Source organism: Rasamsonia byssochlamydoides (genome assembly GCF_041956645.1).
Source record: "Rasamsonia byssochlamydoides strain NRRL 3658 unplaced genomic scaffold VTN77scaffold_9, whole genome shotgun sequence".
Classification (NCBI taxonomy): domain Eukaryota; kingdom Fungi; phylum Ascomycota; class Eurotiomycetes; order Eurotiales; family Trichocomaceae; genus Rasamsonia; species Rasamsonia byssochlamydoides.
The window spans coordinates 164,669-183,630 of NW_027192392.1; the positions used below are offsets into that span (position 1 = coordinate 164,669).

At 50.0% G+C, this 18,962-nt stretch overlaps 8 protein-coding genes across 8 annotated transcripts; 3 read left to right on the forward strand and 5 right to left on the reverse strand.

Moving 5' to 3' along the window:
• Positions 1-5,817: 5,817 nt before the first annotated feature.
• VTN77DRAFT_9490 (uncharacterized protein) lies at positions 5,818-6,675 on the reverse strand (the record flags this gene model as incomplete). The annotated part of the gene is made up of 3 exons (XM_069426104.1): positions 5,818-5,856; positions 5,996-6,164; positions 6,476-6,675. 3 exons carry the CDS (start codon positions 6,673-6,675, stop codon positions 5,818-5,820), a joined length of 408 nt encoding a protein of 135 aa, XP_069280613.1.
• Positions 6,676-6,737: 62 nt separating this feature from the next.
• Positions 6,738-7,864, forward strand: VTN77DRAFT_9491 (uncharacterized protein; the record flags this gene model as incomplete). The annotated part of the gene is made up of 3 exons (XM_069426105.1): positions 6,738-6,975; positions 7,040-7,611; positions 7,673-7,864. 3 exons carry the CDS (start codon positions 6,738-6,740, stop codon positions 7,862-7,864), a joined length of 1,002 nt encoding a protein of 333 aa, XP_069280614.1.
• A 469-nt stretch (positions 7,865-8,333) lies between these two features.
• On the reverse strand, positions 8,334-9,976 carry VTN77DRAFT_9492 (uncharacterized protein; the record flags this gene model as incomplete). The annotated part of the gene is made up of 3 exons (XM_069426106.1): positions 8,334-9,597; positions 9,664-9,812; positions 9,935-9,976. 3 exons carry the CDS (start codon positions 9,974-9,976, stop codon positions 8,334-8,336), a joined length of 1,455 nt encoding a protein of 484 aa, XP_069280615.1.
• Positions 9,977-10,398: 422 nt separating this feature from the next.
• Positions 10,399-11,583, reverse strand: VTN77DRAFT_9493 (uncharacterized protein; the record flags this gene model as incomplete). The annotated part of the gene is made up of 2 exons (XM_069426107.1): positions 10,399-11,253; positions 11,332-11,583. 2 exons carry the CDS (start codon positions 11,581-11,583, stop codon positions 10,399-10,401), a joined length of 1,107 nt encoding a protein of 368 aa, XP_069280616.1.
• A 1,132-nt stretch (positions 11,584-12,715) lies between these two features.
• Positions 12,716-13,245, reverse strand: VTN77DRAFT_9494 (mitochondrial 37S ribosomal protein bS6m; the record flags this gene model as incomplete). The annotated part of the gene is made up of 3 exons (XM_069426108.1): positions 12,716-13,034; positions 13,126-13,157; positions 13,222-13,245. The coding sequence occupies 3 exons, from the start codon at positions 13,243-13,245 to the stop codon at positions 12,716-12,718; spliced, it is 375 nt and encodes a 124-aa protein (XP_069280617.1).
• A 255-nt stretch (positions 13,246-13,500) lies between these two features.
• Positions 13,501-14,195, forward strand: VTN77DRAFT_9495 (uncharacterized protein; the record flags this gene model as incomplete). The annotated part of the gene is made up of 3 exons (XM_069426109.1): positions 13,501-13,639; positions 13,729-13,788; positions 13,873-14,195. The coding sequence occupies 3 exons, from the start codon at positions 13,501-13,503 to the stop codon at positions 14,193-14,195; spliced, it is 522 nt and encodes a 173-aa protein (XP_069280618.1).
• Positions 14,196-14,496: 301 nt separating this feature from the next.
• On the reverse strand, positions 14,497-16,941 carry VTN77DRAFT_9496 (uncharacterized protein; the record flags this gene model as incomplete). Its single annotated transcript, XM_069426110.1, has 1 exon — positions 14,497-16,941. The coding sequence occupies one exon, from the start codon at positions 16,939-16,941 to the stop codon at positions 14,497-14,499; it is 2,445 nt and encodes an 814-aa protein (XP_069280619.1).
• Positions 16,942-17,259: 318 nt separating this feature from the next.
• Positions 17,260-18,711, forward strand: VTN77DRAFT_9497 (uncharacterized protein; the record flags this gene model as incomplete). Its single annotated transcript, XM_069426111.1, has 2 exons — positions 17,260-17,580; positions 17,638-18,711. The coding sequence occupies 2 exons, from the start codon at positions 17,260-17,262 to the stop codon at positions 18,709-18,711; spliced, it is 1,395 nt and encodes a 464-aa protein (XP_069280620.1).
• Between the last annotated feature and the right edge of the window lie 251 nt (positions 18,712-18,962).

The window sequence follows — 18,962 nt, forward strand, 5'->3', positions numbered from 1 at the left end:
GTACCTTGTGGGGTCGGTCCCTATTCGGTATGTACTCTGTACCTAAATCCTAAATTCTAAATACTCCGAACTCCATACTCGTAAGCCAAGGCTGGTCGGTTCCAATTTGGTGGTGGGTTCTTAGAGTGGAGTGGAATGGAGTTTGTCCAACGGCCGCACTAATTAATAAAATCCTCCGTAACCTATCATTAGATACTCCGTATGGAGTACGGAGTACTAGGGTTACTACTTCGTTTCTACCGTCCTATGTAGGTACGGAGTAGTTAAATCAACTACCGGCAGTATTAGTAGTTACTACGTACGGAGACTAAATGGAAGTGCCGAAGTTAGGTACTGCACGGAGTACATGCACATACATACATACATACATACATAAGTGGAGTGCACCAGTTTAGGTACACTTCTAGCCTGATCAACGAAAAGTATGTACAGCATACGGAGTACATAAGTAATGTACCTGTACAACTGGATAGTGGAGAGTCAAAGTCGAGACTCGAGATACTCTCCAACCCTTACTTATTTCTTCCCTTGGTCCCCTTAACAATTCTTCTTTTCTTTTTTTCTTTTTTTTGGGACCATTGACTCCCGGCCCTACCAACTATATATATAAAACTTTTAAATCTCCTACATATACAGAGTACCTTTTTTGTAGGTTCAAATTCTTACTACAGAGTACGGAGATACAGGTTTCGTATGACCTGCTATGGGTCTATACCTATTATTTTATTTTATCCCTAAAAATGGAATTGGCATATGCACAAGGTCAGTGCGTCTGTGTTACGCGCGGGTCTGACAGAGTCGTCGTTGGTTCCTGGATTGGTCGTTTCGAAGGATCAAGTTGAACTACCGGGTAGTTCAAAGGGTCAATGCTATATGCTGACTGCAATATAGACTCACAGTGGACTGACTGTCCTAAAGATAGACACAAGTAACAAGGGCCTCTCCCCTTAGGTCAAAGAGTAACAAGAACGACTGAGTCAGAGGCACGCCTACTAAAGCTATACAAAGTATACCAATAGGAGTTCGTAGTCTTACTGACCCTCCAAGTAATCAACGAAGTATAACACTTGAATTGAACGCGATCGAGAGAAAGACTAGATACAAGAGCGAGAGTGTCTGTCCTTTTATAATCCTTCCTGTAGTCCCTGATATCCTCCTCTTCCGTAATCCCTCTTGGACTCCTTTTCATAGTTCTTCCATGGACTATTCCTTGTAGTCCCTCGCGGACTCTCTTGCATAGTCCCTTCGTGGACTATCTTGATCACATGATTTGGGACTCTCTGCTGAGTCACGCGACTTGATCTTGTCCTGCGGGTAACGCTTCATAATGCAGTTCCGGGTGATCCTCAGCCTTGTTGGTCCGTAACAGTCTGACCCCACCACCCTTAGAATACGGAGTACAAATGAGGCGAGAAAAAAAAGAAGGATGAACATCTAGACCATAGTCATCCTTGTCCATGGCTGGATGAAACAAGCCCTTCGGGTAATTCACGATTCTTTAGGCAGGTACTTCCGTCCTTAGACACAGCATTGGTGTCGTAACTAACTTGTCAATAATAATAACTCCCCGGCCCCGCCCCCCTCTCCGCGGTCTTTACTTAGGTACTGAGCGGGGCCGCGGGGCTATATCAAGGGAGGAGGGGTGCTGAAAGAGCCAGCCAATTAGATAGACGGAGAAAGAAATACAAATAGACGGACAGGTTGATATATATATATATATATATGCACGGCACAGCATCCTTATGTATACTTATGTATACTTATGTATACTTATGTATGTTATATGTATCTAAACTATCTAAACTAGTTAACTAGCTAGCTACCTAGGTACCTACCTACGCAGTTCGAATGATTCTCCATTTTTCCCTAAGTACGGAGGTACGTGCGTACAGTACCTGGACAAACCCCACCCGCACCATTGCCGTTGCGCAAGCTTGATATAATAAATAGCTAGCTTGCCCATGTAACTAACTCCGTACCTCGTAAATCACCCCGAATAATGGCAACAGCCAGGTAGGTAGGTAGCTGACGAAGCACAAACACTGGAGCCAGGAGTCCCAAATATCTATATTGAAGGAGTGCGGTCACCATCACACGAGCTGATAGTACAACAATGCGAATAGAAGGCGATTTGTGCCACCATCGACCAAGCTGCTGATAGAAGAAGCTGGCCAACCTGTGAGGCTGTGAGTAACTGTCTGATCGGAGCTGTCAAGCCAAGTCAAATAATAGAGCAGAGTCGAGTCGAATCGAGTAGAGTAGAGTAGCTAGACGCGACGGAGCTCGAGCTCCGTGCACCGTTAGTTGGAACTTAGATCATTTCTGAAAATAGCTTCTACCTAAATCGTCATTTCCGGCTGATTGGAGGAGGGGGTTAGGGTGAGCTTGTCGTTTGAGCTTCAGTAGGAAACGGTCAACCTGTATACTGTACGGAGTACTTGCATTCGCAGCAAAATAGACGGTAATAATCGGAGTATTCGCGAATAGGCGAATTTTTTTGGTCCCAGGAGAGCGATATTGAAGTGAGTGAGGTAAGCTATTGTGGAGTTTAAAGGGGAGGACGATCACAAACCGACTGCCAAATCCGAATACGAAACAGGAAGACACTGTCTCGCAGGATACCCACCCACACACATTCTCTCACACAAAGAAGCTGGACTTCTGGCAGTGAAAGCCTTTCGGTAACTTCGGGGAGATAGCAAAATCCCTCATTCTGGTTGCGGTGTACAGTTCGAGGCAAGATGGTGCAACGCGGGCGTCAACAAATGCATGTTATGGGGAGGATGGTCTAGATGTATAGAACAAATTAATTGCACCTGATGCGAGCAGAGCAATTAGATTGGCCGTGATAGATAAGGAGTGCATAATCAGTAATCAGTACTCCGTGGTTGGTGGTGAGCACACCACCAGCTCCTTTCTGTCGACCTTAAAACATGTTTATACGACCGAGTACATACTCTATCAGTATAGCTGCATAGCCTGCAATAATTCAAGTCACATTTAGCTTGCTTGGTTGTTTTTTTTTTTGACTTGCGACCCCATGTTGCACGATTGGACGACAAGGATTCTGTCTCGCAGGATGAATAAAAAAGACAGGGTCTGGGCGATGGCGCGATTGTGACAGACGCCTGAAGATTGCGGACGGCGAGGTGACCGGCAAAATTAGGGCGCATAGTTAAATGTCTGACCGTTGCAGAGGCTGGAGTCGGGCGATCAGTGAGCATTAATTATTATTGCAGTGTGTGCATCACCACTTTATCGGAAATGAGATCTGCAGAGTAAGAAGGGGATCAGCGCTAAGCATCTCCTCTTCCTGATGGTAGACATTGCCGACAACAAGGATGAGAGGATGATTGAAGAAGTCAATGCCTCGATGACCATTGGAGATTTCTCCGAGCAAGATGCGTGAGCCTGTCTGGGGTGGGGTCGCATGTAGGAGGCATACAGCGGCACACACTTCGGAAATCGGAAACACGGTGGAGTACGGAGTTCTGGCGCCTCCGCTCCCTAGTGGAAAACTATACTCGGCGCTAGGGGTCCTAGGAATCTTATCATCAGGTCGGACTCTCCCTAGATGAGTTAGATCACAGCTAGGCGTGAGATGGCTGGAGCATAGATTTTTTTTTCGGATCTCCAGGCGATCAGACGTCCAGGATGGCTTTGCAGTGGAGACCGTGGCCAGACCGTCCTAGCACACACACAGACACTCACAGGGCACGCCATGTTGCAAATTGCAATCTCCAGGAGTACAGGTTGGGCAGGTGTGTGGGTGGGTGCTTGGCTCAGATGGGCCAACAGGTGATAAGATCTAAAAAAGGGGCCACCAATGGAAAACGGGTGCCAAACTCCAAAACTCCAAGGCTGCTCACTTCTGGTTAAATAAATTAAGAATACACATGAATACACATAGTCGCAGTTGCAATCTGAGAGCGAGAGACAATCCTGGTCTATGAGGTCTAACAATCAATAATCAATACCAACGCCCAGCGCATCCAACAAAAAGAGCGTAAACAGTGCGATCGCCAAGATTATCCGGAGATTTCAATCCATATTCGTAACCAAAGAGTAAGCGATCAAACGCAAAAGAAACTTTCGTTCATGTGAACCGAGGCGCGGTAGAGGGTATCCAAGAAGAAAATGGAAGAGTCAACATTTTGGTTGAGATGGTTGAGGCAAAAATTGTTGACGAGGGATTATCCGCGATCCAAGCGTTCGAGAAGATATCTGATCAGCGAGAACATATTCGACACACTCCGATGACCACAATGAATCTGTCATGAGGGCTATCTGCACATCGGCCGTCTTTTGACCCGTCCAAAGACGTACGGAAAAAGTGAGCGGCGGGGTCACGACATGAGCTGTAGATGTAGTAATTCTTGAAAAAGTTGCACATATCGATCATTCCATGCGCGGAATCTAGCTGCTAAAAGATGAGATCAGCTGTGGATATTGCCTGGAAAGGACAAGAGGAATTGGTTTCTAACCTGACTAGATGTAGATTTTCAGATAGGATTCACCAACGAGGCAGGCACAGAGAATAATTTATGATTTGAAAAAAAGCTGCTTCGAACTGCTTGCCTGTGAACAAAGAAGCATGTCGACCAAGCAGACACCCGTCTACAGGCGTTGGTTTTATTCTTGCGAAACGAATGTTGCGAGGGAGAATAAATTGTGAAGGCGTCACATTTTGGAGAGCTTTTGGAGCAGGAGATACGTTGAGTTGCCCTAATCGGAGTGGAGGAGCGGGTCTTGACTGACTTGGAGGAAGTTTCGCGGACAAGTCTCGGGAGATAACCTGCAGGAAGCCGTCCCACCGTCCTAGAAAGAAAAACAAGAATCGGGTATCCACATGAGGATATTAGTTCGACTCCGGGTCAATGGGAGATCGACTGCGTCGCTAGCAGCCGTTGATCCTTCTTCACACACGTGGCGCTAACAGGGATCTTCATGCATACATCTAGGCGGCATCGCCACAAGTTTTGCTGGTGGAGGCGGGGACAAGTACGGAGTAGTTGGAAAAGAGGTCATATTCCAGGTTACAAACGATGTCTGAAAGAAAGTGAGACTCTGCTGGCTGTTTGGTATGAGCAGCTTCAGACCAGGGCCGGAAAAAAGATCAAGACACCGATCCTTGAATTATCCGCTCGAATCAGCAATTACATCTCAATTCATGGAGGGGGATCAGGCCGTAGATCATCAGTGACTACTCCGTCATCGCCCTGGCAGTCTCATTAATCTTATTGACGCAACAATGCAATCAAATCGATAACGATTGCGCACGAATCCCTGATCAGGGATGCTCGGGCCGCTGCTGTGATACAGCACGGACACCGAAAATCGCTAGGTACTCCGTAGGTATTAAGGGGTCGCTTCAAGAGACTGACACACCGACAGATGCCGCAAACAAGCCGACCTGTTTCTCGCCCGAACGGAGCAACGGTTGGGTGTCACGCCAGACCGCATTTCGGGGAGAGATCAGGCGATGCCACATGTGACAGTGACAGTGCTCCACCAGGAGTCAGTTAACAAGACTGTTACAAGAGAAGGAAGACAGAAAGAGCAACAGGGGAGAGGTATCCGACCACTTTTCAACTCCACCAGGGAAATCCCCGAGAGTCCCCGCGTATACTGATTCGACCTATCCAGGGTTGTAGGTTCCTCCGAGAAAACAGCGTGAATGATCACAAGGAGGGTGGATCCTGGCGGCTACAAGCAGAGACTTTCGTCTCAACTTTGCTGAGCTTGACGCAGAGGAAAGTTCGGATCCACAATAGTAATAATTAATGTAGCAATCGAGTCTCAATCTAATGGTGCAGCTTAGTGCACCTCCTTGCTGTCGATGGCGGGGTGATGCTCCTGATTACGGAAGATTATCCGATTAGTCTCGATTTTCTCAAAACCTCAGGCCGCAAGGCCAGAGATCTTCATTGACGTGGGGGTTGAAGAGGCAATCTAAGATTAATATCAATATGTATGCTTATCGATAGTCGCTCACCTCCATCGACAAGGATTGGAAGAACGGAGGGCGACGAGTTTTGGCCTTGATGCCTAGAAGGTTGTGCAGAGGGTTCCACGTTAGTTTTGTTTGTAGCCCTGCGGCATCATGCGTGGAGACGGAGTCGATAGAGGCCGACAAGGGCTCGATTCCGGGGAAGGTGCCTCCGCTGGGCAGCGTTGCGGTTGAAATTTTAGTCACGGGTCACTTCTGTTTGACTTTCAGCCTTGGAAGGCGGTTTCAGGGCAGGACCCTCCGACCGAAGCTTGAAGGGAAACTGCGGATCCGCTGCCCACTCCGATTTGCTAGGTATGGCTGTTGCTCACGTGATAAGGACGTGCCAAGAGTCTAACTGTTTGTGTCCATCTCATCGCACTAGCCCAAAACAGGGAAAGCAAAACATATCCCAATCCACGTGATAGCCAAGTGAGACAACAGGCTGAGTCCAGAAGAAGGATGCTGGAGATGGCAGCAACCCACCCAAGAGCCTCCTCGGCGCCCTTGGTACCGACGTTATCGGTGTTTTTCTGACGTCCCGCATCGATCCCACGACGCTCGTTGATCAGAACCCGTCTATCGTTCTTCGCCGTCGTTTTTCGCCTTGGTTCACTCGTTTGGGACCCGCCGCCTTGGGGGGTTCTCCATCGACAGTTCACCCTCTCGTGTCCGTCCCCCACCATCATCAAATTCCCGCTGAGCGCATCACCGTCTGAATTTATCGTCACTCTTTCATATCTGCACCATGGGGTTCGGGGATTTTGACTCGATCTGCCGCAAGACGCCTCTTCCACTATGCTCTCTGGTCGGCCCTCCGTCGCCAATTCAAGGCTCCGCTGGCATCTTACCTAAGTGCTATGCGCGCAATATCGAGCTGGCCAACACAATTATCTTCGAGGGAGCGGCAGACTTCATGCATATCCTGGCGCTCGGGATGACAGCAGTGATGATTCTGCATGTCCGGTCCAAGTTCACTGCCGTCGGTAGGTTTCTCATGAACTGTGGAATGCCGTAGCAGAAGGCGGGGGCTGATAAATTCAATTACAGGGCGCAAGGAGATCACCACATTCTTCTATATTTACATGCTCTTGACCATGTGCTCGCTCGTTCTGGACGCAGGTGTCGTCCCGCCGGGAAGCGGCCCTTTCCCCTACTTCACCGCAGCGCAGAATGGATTGGCGTCTGCCCTTTGCACATGTCTTCTGATCAACGGATTTGTGGGCTTCCAGCTCTACGAGGATGGCACAACTCTTTCTGTCTGGCTCTTGCGGCTCAGCTCGTTGGGCATGTTCGCCATCTCCTTCATCGTCTCCCTGTTCACTTTCAAGGGAATGGGAGGACTCAGCCCAACCAATACCGTCGGCATGTTTGTGGTAATCTACATCCTCAACGCCATCTGCCTGGCCGTCTACGTTGTCATGCAGATCTTGCTGGTGGTGAACACCCTGGAGGACCGCTGGCCATTGGGCCACATTGCATTTGGAGTGCTTGTTTTTATCATCGGACAGGTGCTCCTCTACGCCTTTAGCGAGACGATTTGCGACAACGTGCAGCACTATCTGGATGGCCTGTTCTTCGCGACTTTTTGCAATCTCTTAGCCGTCATGATGGTCTACAAGGTAAGTTAGCTGCTGTCTGCATATCAAGCCGCTCGATCGTGGAACTCACATAGTTTTCTAGTACTGGGACTCCATCACCAAAGAAGATCTCGAATTCTCGGTGGGCCTCAAGCAAAACAACTGGGAAGTCAAAGAACTCCTTCCAGAAGAGGACCGACGGATGACCATGATGTACCACCACGACAACGCTTCGGAATATGCACCCAGCATGCACTACCGAAACTCGACCATGGGCGGTCTCAACAATTACTGATTGAAGTCTGAGCCCTTTTTTTTTCTTTGCTACAATTGTATATAATGTCTAACTTTCCCCTTTCTTCTTCTTCTTCGTCTTTTTTTTTCGGTGCAATTAGTTTTATATTATGTTATGCATGGGGCAAGATACAGTATTCTCCAATTTCAGAGCAGAGCAATGACAGTATTTCACACCTTTCAATTTCTGCACGTCGTATGGTACAACCTGCTATTAATCAATTCAACTTTTGCATGGGATCTTCTTCACGTTATTTACGTTCCTAATAATTGTTTTCGGACATATGGGGAAGGGGGGTTTCTTATTTTTTTTATTTTTCATGTCTGATAGTATTCTAGGAGCTATAAAGAAGTACATACAGCATACATATGACATATCATATATGACCTAGACCTATGACCCAGCCTAGTCTAGTCAACAGTACTATACATAAGTGTATACTTAGTATAGTAATAGTAAGTATAGTATACTATACTGTACTATAGTCTTCTAGTCTAGTCTGATCTACAACCACAACGTCGTCTGCTTCCATGAACCCACTGTCATTGTGATTGTGCTCCTGGCTGTCAGTGCCATTCCTTGGCAACACCTGACTCCTGCACCCAGCGGTACTGCTCTTACGTTGAAGTTGAAGTTGAGGTTGAGGTTGAGGTCTGGTAGCAGACGCGTACCATCCTTCATCCACCAGTCTCACAATCACCTTGGCCGTTTCGCCAGCGAGCTTATAGTACGACGGGTTATCCCTCGGTGTAAACATAGCGGTATGTGCGGTCGTCTCATCCTGCGCTTTGTCATTCACAGCGATCAGCCATTTCAGTCCTGATTCAGTACTGTTACTGATCATTGGATCATCTTTGTCAAAGTCTTCCGGTAACTGGCAGAAAGTCCGAATCTTTCCTCGCGGGAGGCGTCGGATGAACGACGACGATGACGATGTGCCCCGAGTCTGACTCGTAGTCCTGGTGGTGGTAGTTCTAGTGCCGGCAGCAGCCCTGCCGAGACACGTGTAGAAATTGACGCTGCCGATCCCTCGATCCTTGTGCAGATCGGTGAGGGAAGCGACGCGTTTGCGCAGATCCCCCGGCCGCGCGAGACAGCCCACAAACTCGAGGTGAGAGGCCATCCAGCTCCATCCAGCGGTGATGCGGTCTCGTTGCGAGTAAAGGGCTGCTGCTCCACCGGCGGCGACTGCTCCCGCTGCTCCCGCGAACATGGCGTATCGGCCCCAACGCTGCCATGACGGGGTTGCTGCTGCGTCGTCGGAGGTGGCATCACCCGTTGCGGCGGGCAGTGGCAATGCCTTCCGCGTGGAAGTCGTGGTGGTCGTTCGAGAAGTCGTCTTGCTCCCTCCAAGACCAAACAACCCCGCCACTTCGGACAAGGCGCTGTACGCGGTCGTGGCGGTTTTGTAATGCTCTTCGGCCCCGTGCGAGACGACTCCAGGCGCAATTCCCAGGAAAGGAGTATCAAACGCGACAAGGCCTTGGATATGTGGGAACATGAAGAACGGGGCCGTCTCGACGGGGGACGACGGCCTTCCAGTCGCAGATTCCGTGCGTTTGTTCAACGATGAGGGAGGAGGAAGTGGTTGCTCCGAAGCCAGCAGAAGAAGAGTCTCCGCGCCTACAATGCCGCCCATCGAATGCCCAAGCAGAATGACATGAACGGACGGATCGATTGTCGGCGACGGCGTTTGGTTCGCAACTTCAAGGTCGATGACCTTGTCTTGAAGCCTGTCGAACGTGCTGTCAGTTGGAGACAGAAGGACAGAGCAGAGACAAAAGGATCATAGTATATACCATTCCCGAAACCTGGCGACGCATTCTTTCAGCTCGCCTCTCGTCTCGTACTTGGGGTACGTCACAGCGAGGACGTCGATGTTTGGAAGAGCACGGCTGACAAAAGCGGTCAGATGCTCCGGAAATTTCCCAAAGGTATCATTGCCGCCCTGGAAGAGGCCCATAGATATCAGCTCGAGCCCTGCTTCATTATTTGCAGCCATACAGGCATATACACAGAATGTATACAGTATAGCAAGATCGCTGGGCTGGAATCCGGGGCGGGACCCACCTTGAACCCGTGCACAAACACAAGGAGAAGCGTCTTCTTCATTCTCCGTGCGGAACGGGGATCAAATGCTTCATTGTCTGGAAAGTGTCAAGTTGTACGCAGACATTTGATTTGATGGTTTCAGGAGCTTGAAGGTGTGAGACAGCGATATCGATGACAGTTGACTCGGTGGTTCAAGTTGGGTGGAGAGTCCCCTCCATGCCCGCTGTGGACTTTGCGTCATGGCGGGTGCTGGAAGTTAACTTGGCACGTGCCCTGCCGGATGCCAGATAAGGTTAACAATGGTTATCAAACAGAAATTGTACAGTATATCTAGTCTGCCCTTCTTGAGAGTGGAATATATCATAATGCAATATTTATACTCTTCTGAGCGTGTTCTTCAGCAATTCAGCTCAGAATTGCCTGCAACAGGGCAAACAGCAAGTCACGTCCAGAATTCTGATCTCAGTACATGCTTGAACCCGTCAAAGCTTCGGAAAGCCTCCAGACCCTTTAAGCCTGACCAGACTGTCCTGAACAGCAGTCGCAAGCAGTATCCCGTCCGCAGTCCACAGTCTAGTTTCATGCAACGCCCTATTTTCCCCCGATCGACTAGTCCAGAACTCCTCCAGAAACCACTTTCTCTCTCCAGAGTCCCAGTCGATCATCCTCAACTTGTCCCCATGTTGGTGGAATATCACCGTCAGACTCAGGCTCGTCAGCATGGTCCAGTCGTCGGGATGGCCCAGAGCGCGGGGGATGATGAACAGAGAGTTTTTGTCGCTGGCGTAGAGATGCGCGCATGCGAAGAGGTTGTCGTACTCCCCATCGCGGCCTTTGCTTTGCTGGAGCTCACCAGCTCCGTTCCCCCCTTCATGTTCATATTCATGAATATCTGGGGAGCCCCTGAAGCGATAAAACTGCAATTGTCGATACTCATGCGGATTCTTCTTGACTTCATCTGTTTGATTGTACTGTTCCATATCGACTTTCCTCACTTCAACACCGGGGAAATCCCGTTCATGGTGTTTCCCTGCTTCGACGGCCTGAATATGCCACGGCGCATCGATCCCCGGTGCGAGCGGGTGATCCTCCGGACGTTTTCCCCGAATAAGAGATCCGTAGCGTCTCCGCAGGTCGGAGAAAGGAGGCTGATGGCTGGAATTCGCCTGCTGAGTCTCAGGACGCTTGAAAGAGCAGAGGCAAGAGAAGCAGACTCTGCCTTTTTGCCTGGCCTCTACAGCGCGGAGGCAGAAATTTCCGCCATCTCGAACGTGGCGGACTGAGTAGATGAAGGGGACATCGAGCTGGCCCAGTCGGAGGAAGAATCCTGAGATATTCTAGATGAGAGCATATTAACAAATGATCACTTCATTCCCATTACACCAGCCGTTGTTGTTGTGGGAAAAAGAACTCACATGTATCACGAACCCCTTCTTAACCGTCTGAGACGCCGCATACGCTGCCTGCGCAAACACATGCCCTCCGAAAGCCGCATTTGCGATACCGGGAGCATACGGCGGGGCGATGGATTGGAAATGTTCCTCTTTCTCAGCTTCTTCCACGCTGCCGCTTTGAGTAGTACTGTTATTACCGCCGAGTCTCTTCAGAGCCATTAGCTGCACGAAGGGCAATGGCGGGGTACGTGTGGGTGGGTTGTCCGATGGCATGGTGTGAACTCAGCAAGGCTCGATTAGAAAGCAAGAACGATATCTACTGTGTCAAATCTCAAGAGCAAGATATCTCCAGATAGTGACAAGAATGTGCATGCATGAACAGACGGACAGGTATTATTAGAATCTTCAAACATGATGTTGATAGGCTGTCAGATCACAGCCGTAGATTGAAACTACACACATAGAATGTATGTAGATGCCTTGTCGTAACCCTTCCAATGGCCTGTCTGATCGGATTCGAAAACAAATTCCAAGTCTCGCTTCAATCAACTGCAAATGCGCAGAAAGGACGGATGGGAAGTATCATTGTTCGCATTCCAGTTAAGAACCGAGGCTTCGGTTTAATTTCCTCCTTCTGATCACTGACTGGTTGGTAAGCCGGCCCCCGCCACTAACAGAGATGCGTTTACGATCGGAGCGATACCCGAAGATCATGAACAGTCGAAGACCAGCAAGTCTGTAATTGGAAAGCCTCTAAGCCTAATTTGGACAATTCTTGAAAGTACCTACCTAGGTAATTGGCAAAGAAGTACATACATTTTATTGGTTGAGACCTCATAATCATAATCCTATCAACGGTCAGGTAACCACAAACTCCTTGAACTTCATTGAGACGGCCTTTGCCTCTCTTCTTTTTCTACTACTGACTAGGTACGAGTAGAATACTTTACTGAGAAACCTTGTCACCTCCGTATACTCGTCGTCCAGCCTTTGAGCTGGCTAGGTTCTGGGGCTGTATACCGTATATGCTTCGTACAGTGCATATACCTTACACTCAGTCGCCTCCTGACAACGAAGGTATATAAGCTGCTCACTGCTCAAAAGATCAAACGAAGAAAGCCATTGATAGACGCCTAAAATGCTACTGCTAAAAATACAGAGTAAGGTATCTTTCCCACCATTCCCATGAAGTCTTACAAATCCACAAGAACAGAAAAGAGAAGAAAAGGTCGGTCGTTAAGATGACGGATGACGGCCAGGGAAAAAAAAGGATAGAGGACCCGGGAAAGGCCAGCGATGACACGCGATGCGCTCGCTTTCTGCACATCCCAAGATAGGATCCCTATCCTTACCCTCGCGGCCAATGAATTATTTTCGTTCATATTCCAAGTTATTTCTTTCGTCTTCAGTAGCGAGTAATCGTCTCCGAGAGATTCTGGTTATTGTTCCACTCGACCTTGCCATCGATATCCTTGATCTCTTCCAACTTGTCCCCCAGCTTCACGACAGAGAACCGAATCATTCGCGGGTCGAGGCTGAGGGTTCTTCGGACGGCTGCTTGAACGGGGCCTGACGCATCGAAGCGCATGATGAAGTGGTGGCCCTCCGTGTATCGAGCCTGGTGCTTGGTGGTGGGTTTCGGTAGGCGAAAGGTGCCCCAGTTCGTGTAGCCGCGGACTACGCCGCCGGAGCGCAGCACCTGGAGGCCGGCATTACGGGCGATTCTGTAGAAGTGATCAGTCGTGAGCTCTGTGGAAAAAAAATATTTGTTGGAAGTGTATTGGCGACTCCTTTCTGAAGGGACGGTAGACGTACTCTCGGACCTCGTGGAGGCTGCCCGGTCGGACCTGTGAGAAAGTCAGAACAAAGAAGCCGGATGACAGGTAGTAATCAAGGGAGGAAATTGCGTACAATTGCAATTAGCTCGTACAACATCTCATCTAAAGGTATAGAAACTTAGCGTGTTGGAAGGCAGAGTGGTGACGGGTTGATGCGGCCAAGATTTTCTTCGCAGCAACTCGACGCACCTTATCGCCCGTCTTGGCAGATATCTCTTCCCGCATGCCGTCCGACGGGGAAGCTCCGCCAGCATAAAATTAAAGTATTTACATATCGCACCGCTTTTCTTCCCATCACATCTTCCTTCCTTCTTACATCTCACCTCTCCATCCTCTCCAATTGCCAGCCAAGATGTCTTTTGCAGCACGAATTGCGCGCCCCTTCGCTTCCCGAGTCCTCTCGCAGAGACTCCCCGTGTCGGCTGGCCGGGTCACGCCTCCGTCATGTTTCCCCGCGGGAAATATCAGGAGCTTCTCTCGGAGCTCGCTATGTACGAAAACACACCTTTCCCAGGCTTCTTCAGCCTGGGGATATGTTCAGATAACGAGAATAATTCCTAATGCGAATCAATTGGTCCAGGGCAGGAGAAGAAATACACCGAATCCCATGAATGGATAGAGCTGGCGGACGACGGCACCGGTATGTTATCATGCCTTTTTTTTTCTTTTTTTTTTTCATTCGGAATTGGCGGTGCATCTACTGACAATTATTTGTCTCCTGCAGCCAAAATCGGCATCACAAACTACGCCGCCAAATCGCTGGGCGACGTCGTCTACGTCGAGCTTCCCCCTGCCGGCCTCGAAGTCACCGCCGGCGAGACCGTCGGAGCCGTCGAATCTGTCAAGTCAGCCTCTGACGTCCTGTGTCCTGTGTCGGGCAAGGTGATTGAAGGCAACGCCGCGCTGGAGGACAATGCCAAGATCATCAACCAGTCTCCCGAAGATGCGGGCTGGATCGCGAAGATCGAGGTCAACGATAAGACCGAGCTTGAGGATTTGATGGATGAGGCTACGTATCTGGAAACTGTTGGAGAGCACGATCACTAGAGAGAGTGCACTTTTCGAGAGAAGAAGGCGAAGGGAGGAAGACTACAAGTCGTCATGGAGTTGTTATCTGTTTGTGTTGTGAGCCGAGCTTCATCTTATCTGGGCTTGTAAATCACGTCAGGCGTTGTCGATGATTAGGTACGGCCAGATTTCAACAGGAATGGCTATTTGGCATAGGAATTTATTTTCTAAAAGGAAAGCATCCGATATTATTACTATGTTTTTAAGCCGGTTTGCCCACATTGAAATGATAAATTCTCATCTATATAGGAAAAGAAGCAGATCTATGCACACAACAGCTCTATACAGGGGGAATAGATTCCCGACATATCGGACACTGCAGCCGCAGTCTCATCCAACTCTCAAGACAGGTGCTATGGAAAATATGTCGACATGGCGTCACCATATACGCACGGCGGCCCAGGATGCTACTCGCACCGTCCGCCACGCTCGCCCCGGCAATCCCTCCAGGCGCAGTCACAACAGGAACTTCGATATCCTGCATGCAGATCGCGCAGTCGAAGATCTTCTTCTTTCTGTCCTTGGGCCGCGGTTTATCGCTGTCCCGCGCGTTGCTTGCCGCGTCGCGTTCCTCAGCGCGGAGAAAGCCAATTGGCAATGTTGTACCAGATTCAAGGTCTTCGCCGGACCCGGAAGCGGAGGCGTCTCGTATAATAGGATGGTAATCGTATGCCGGCGGCGCCCAGCCCTTGGGAACAAAGAAACGCGGGCCAAGGATGTCCTGGCTGGCCAGCACCCATACTTGGAACCAGACCCAGCCGATCATAGCAAAAGCCGTCGTAGAATCCGGACGGATGAAAAGGACGTTACCCCGTACAGTGAAGAAGTAGACAAAAGGAACCAGACGAAGAATGCTCTGGCCAATCACGAAATCCCACCGCAGGGCCTTCCGACAATTCCGCATGATGTTGCGGTAGATCTGAGGGACCCAAAAGGAGAGATAAATGAAACCAAGAAGTCTCGCGTATATCGCTCCTACACGGTTGGGCCACAAAAGCGACCAGAGCGAAATGATGAGAAGGCAGCACAGAATAAAGTAAAATCGGGCGTACATGGCCCCAACATCATTGCCGCTATTATCTGACTGTCTCGGCGCGGGCGTCTGATTAGGCATAGGTAGTTCCTCTTCCGGTTCATCCTGATCGGGTGGCAGGATAATAGTAGGAGTCGCCCCGGAGTTCGCAGCTCTCGCTGCAGTGACCGGAGGGGCCTGACCTTCCTGACGCGTATTCGTATTCGTAGCTTGCGACGGAGCACGGCGGTCCTGTTCCCGCCTTTCAGGTGCCTGGACGGCCCAGATTTCCATCATAAACCTCATGCCGATGTAACTGACAGACAAAAATCCGAGAAAAGCGGTCGCCGTCAGGACTAAGAAGGATGTGTCAGAAAACAGCGATAACAAGGTGAAGATGATCACAGTTGCATCGCCAATCGCCATCATCGCGATCGTGTAGAAACTGATGCGGCTCCTGGTGGATGGCGTGGAAGCTTCTTTGATCTGTCGCAAGAGCAGGAATATCTGAGCTACAGTAACACCGGCAATGGCGTAAACAAGACGCGATGCATATTTACTGTATTCTTCCTGCTTGGGACCCACAAGATACAGAGATTCGGTGGGAGGGTATTCGGGTGCGCCTTTAGTCTCCAGAACTATGCCACAGTCTGGTGAGAATATGACTGCTGACATCTCCATCAGAGGAGGGGATGGAATCGGCGCTCCCATTGGAAATCGGAGTTCATCTTCGATTTGCTCAAGCAAAGCGGGCTCCGCCAGATTGCCATGTAACATGATCGGATGCTGCTGCAGGTAAATGATGTATTCGCATTTGGGGGTGGGAAATGCCATCGATTGTGACCCATGGGGAAGGGAAGACCAGGGAAAGAAGGTAGGCGGGCTATTCTGCTTCTCTGTAATCGTATCGGAGAGAGATTTCACGAGGAGCCGGTGAGAGATATCGAAAGTGTCCTGCGAGAGTGCAAAGTGCGGCAAGGAGAATATGCCACCGAATTTCTCGCTTGTCGTGGTCAAAATGACTTCTCCCAGTTCTGGGAAGTGAACTCCAAACAGCGACATATACCACGTATTTCCGAGAGAGCTCCCGCTTTCTATCGCTAGATCCGCACGGATCTCTCTAACGTGGCTAGGCTCTTGCAAGAGCTCCTCCCCATCTCCCTCATGAAGGTCCAAGTATAGTGTTCCATCGTCACCAGTCACATTGAGGCCGAAATCATGGGTGACATAGTCATTTTCAAGGACAAGGGCCGTGACATTCAGGTGAGGACGATGAGATGCTGCGGCATCATCTTGCTTTTGCCGCACCCAGTCGCCCCGAAGCTTTCCGGTGACATTATGATAGACCGGGAGCGATATCTGCGTCAAGTTCACAGATGGCGCTTCATCTGGATTCTCCAACGCTACCGGAATCTGCACTCCCGCCTTGTCAAATGCGAAGCGCAAGTGACGCCGTGCTCTGTGTTGGACGTCCGGTAGCAGGTTCCAGGAATAGCTGTCATTCTGCCTTAGACCCGCAACTGGAAGCCATCGACCGGCTTGAGGATCGAAATCTCCATAACGGGACTCGTTCAGAAGATGGAGAGCATGTTGCTCTTCCGCCACCTGACGTTGGTGCTCTCTGTCATGATCGATCAACGGCGCGCGGACCTGGGAACTGACAAGCAGATAGAGAGCGATCAGGATGAACAAGAAAGCACCGCGGTTATCCATAAACGCCAGCAGAGATCATCGCCGCAGGGGCTCCTCTAGGTCGAAAGACGGTTCTTGATGGGTGTTGCATGGCCGTGCTGGCAGCGCGGCGAGAGATAGTAATATCCTCGATGAATGCGGAGGGGCGGAGTGACAAATGGCGGGAGCGATGACGCTGATAGTCGCCGGACTGCCACTAAGACGAGCCACTCGGACTTGCTCTCCGCTTTAATCAGCTCCGCTTCTCCTGTCGCCCTCGCCGCTATACTCGATGCGCAGGACGGAATAAGGGGAAAGTGATCAAGGACGTGCGTCGTGCGCAGATCAAAGCATTTCTCCATGGCGTCCAGCCTTCCCATTCCTCAACCTCCACGAACTCCCACACCGCCGCCAGATGACCCCCCAGAGCCGAACAATGCCCCCTCACAGCCATCATTCGATCCGAATGCTCTCTCTCCGATGACAGACACCATGTCGTCCGCAGCTGGCTCATACGAGGCCGGGGGGATGAATTTCTCGGCCCCAAAAAGCCCCACGTTTGGCTCCATGTCTCTCGACACCCCAGGAAGCGGGAACAACGGCTCGAGTAGTAGTAATGGAGAATCGGGTCCGTTCAATTTCCAGCCCACGGCCCTAGCAAAGGGTCCGGTGCTGAAATCAGTATGTACACACGTTTATGAGGTTGTCGATTGACATCGTGCTGATGAGGACGCGCAGAACATTGGACAGAGACGTGGCCACAAGTACAAGCACAGTAGCATCTCGCATCAGATCTTTCTCGAGCCACCGCCAAGGGCTCCCTTGGCTCTGCCGAACTCTTTGCCAATTCCAACCCTGAAGGAGTGTCGAGGGAGTATGTCCAAGGAACAAAATACCCGCTTCTGGTGGAGCGTATGCCATATGTTCGTGGCGGGATACACGCTATGGAGCGCCCATGGTTCTTTGGCTATGACGGCTCTGTCGCATCTGATCCTGTTTGACTCTCTGGGGGCTCTTCTTTGCGTTGCGGTAGATGTATTAGGCAACTTCGAGGTATGGAAGCGGTCCAGTATTCGGCATCCGTTCGGTCTGGAGCGCGCAGAAGTGCTGGCGGGATTCGCACTCTCTGTGCTACTTCTGTTCATGGGTCTGGACCTGATATCCCATAATCTGCAGCACTGGCTCGAAGTTTCCTCTGGCCACGAGCCTCACCATGCTCATTCCCACGAACGCGTATCCCTCGGAAGTGTCGATATCACGGCGCTTTTTGCCATTGGATCGACATTGATTTCCGCGATTGGACTCAAGAACCACGCTCGGATAGGCAAGGCGATGCGGTTCGCCTATATCGAGTCGCTGCCGTCGGTTCTCAGCAATCCGTCTCACTTTCTAACCCTCTCATGTTCTGCGCTGCTGCTGTTGCTGCCGCTGCTCTCCATCCAGCTGTACATATGGCTGGACCGGGTATTGTCTGTTACCATGGCCATCTCCATGTGCGTTCTCGGATTCCGTCTAGTGAAGACGTTGGGGTCGATGCTTCTCATGTCATATTCTGGTCGCGGTGTCAGCGATGTGATGAGGGATATCGCATCGGATCCCTCTGTATCTGCCATCGATGATGCAAGGTTCTGGCAGGTTCATTATGGCCTCTGCATGGCCAATCTCAAGCTGAGAGTCACTGGCTCGGAGGAGAGCCTGGTTCGGCTACGTGAGAGAATCTGCAGCTTGATAAAGAATCGGTTAGGAGGAGGATACGGCTCAGGAGGGCAGAGATGGGAGGTGTCTCTCCAGTTTACGATAGAGCGGGCGTGAGTTGAATATATTAATCCGAATATTAATTGAACGGTTATTTTTATTCACATATACAATCTTACTTTACTATTAAAGGTGTATGAATGTTTCCGTTGGAAAAAAGAAAAAAGTACAGATGCGTAAATCATTCTACAATGTATTATATATCAGCCATCAATTAGCCTGCTTTGCCTGCCAGCCTAGGTCTACTTTTATCCTGTATTATTCTAAGCACTACAGGGAACACTAATATGGCGAGAACTACGGCAAAA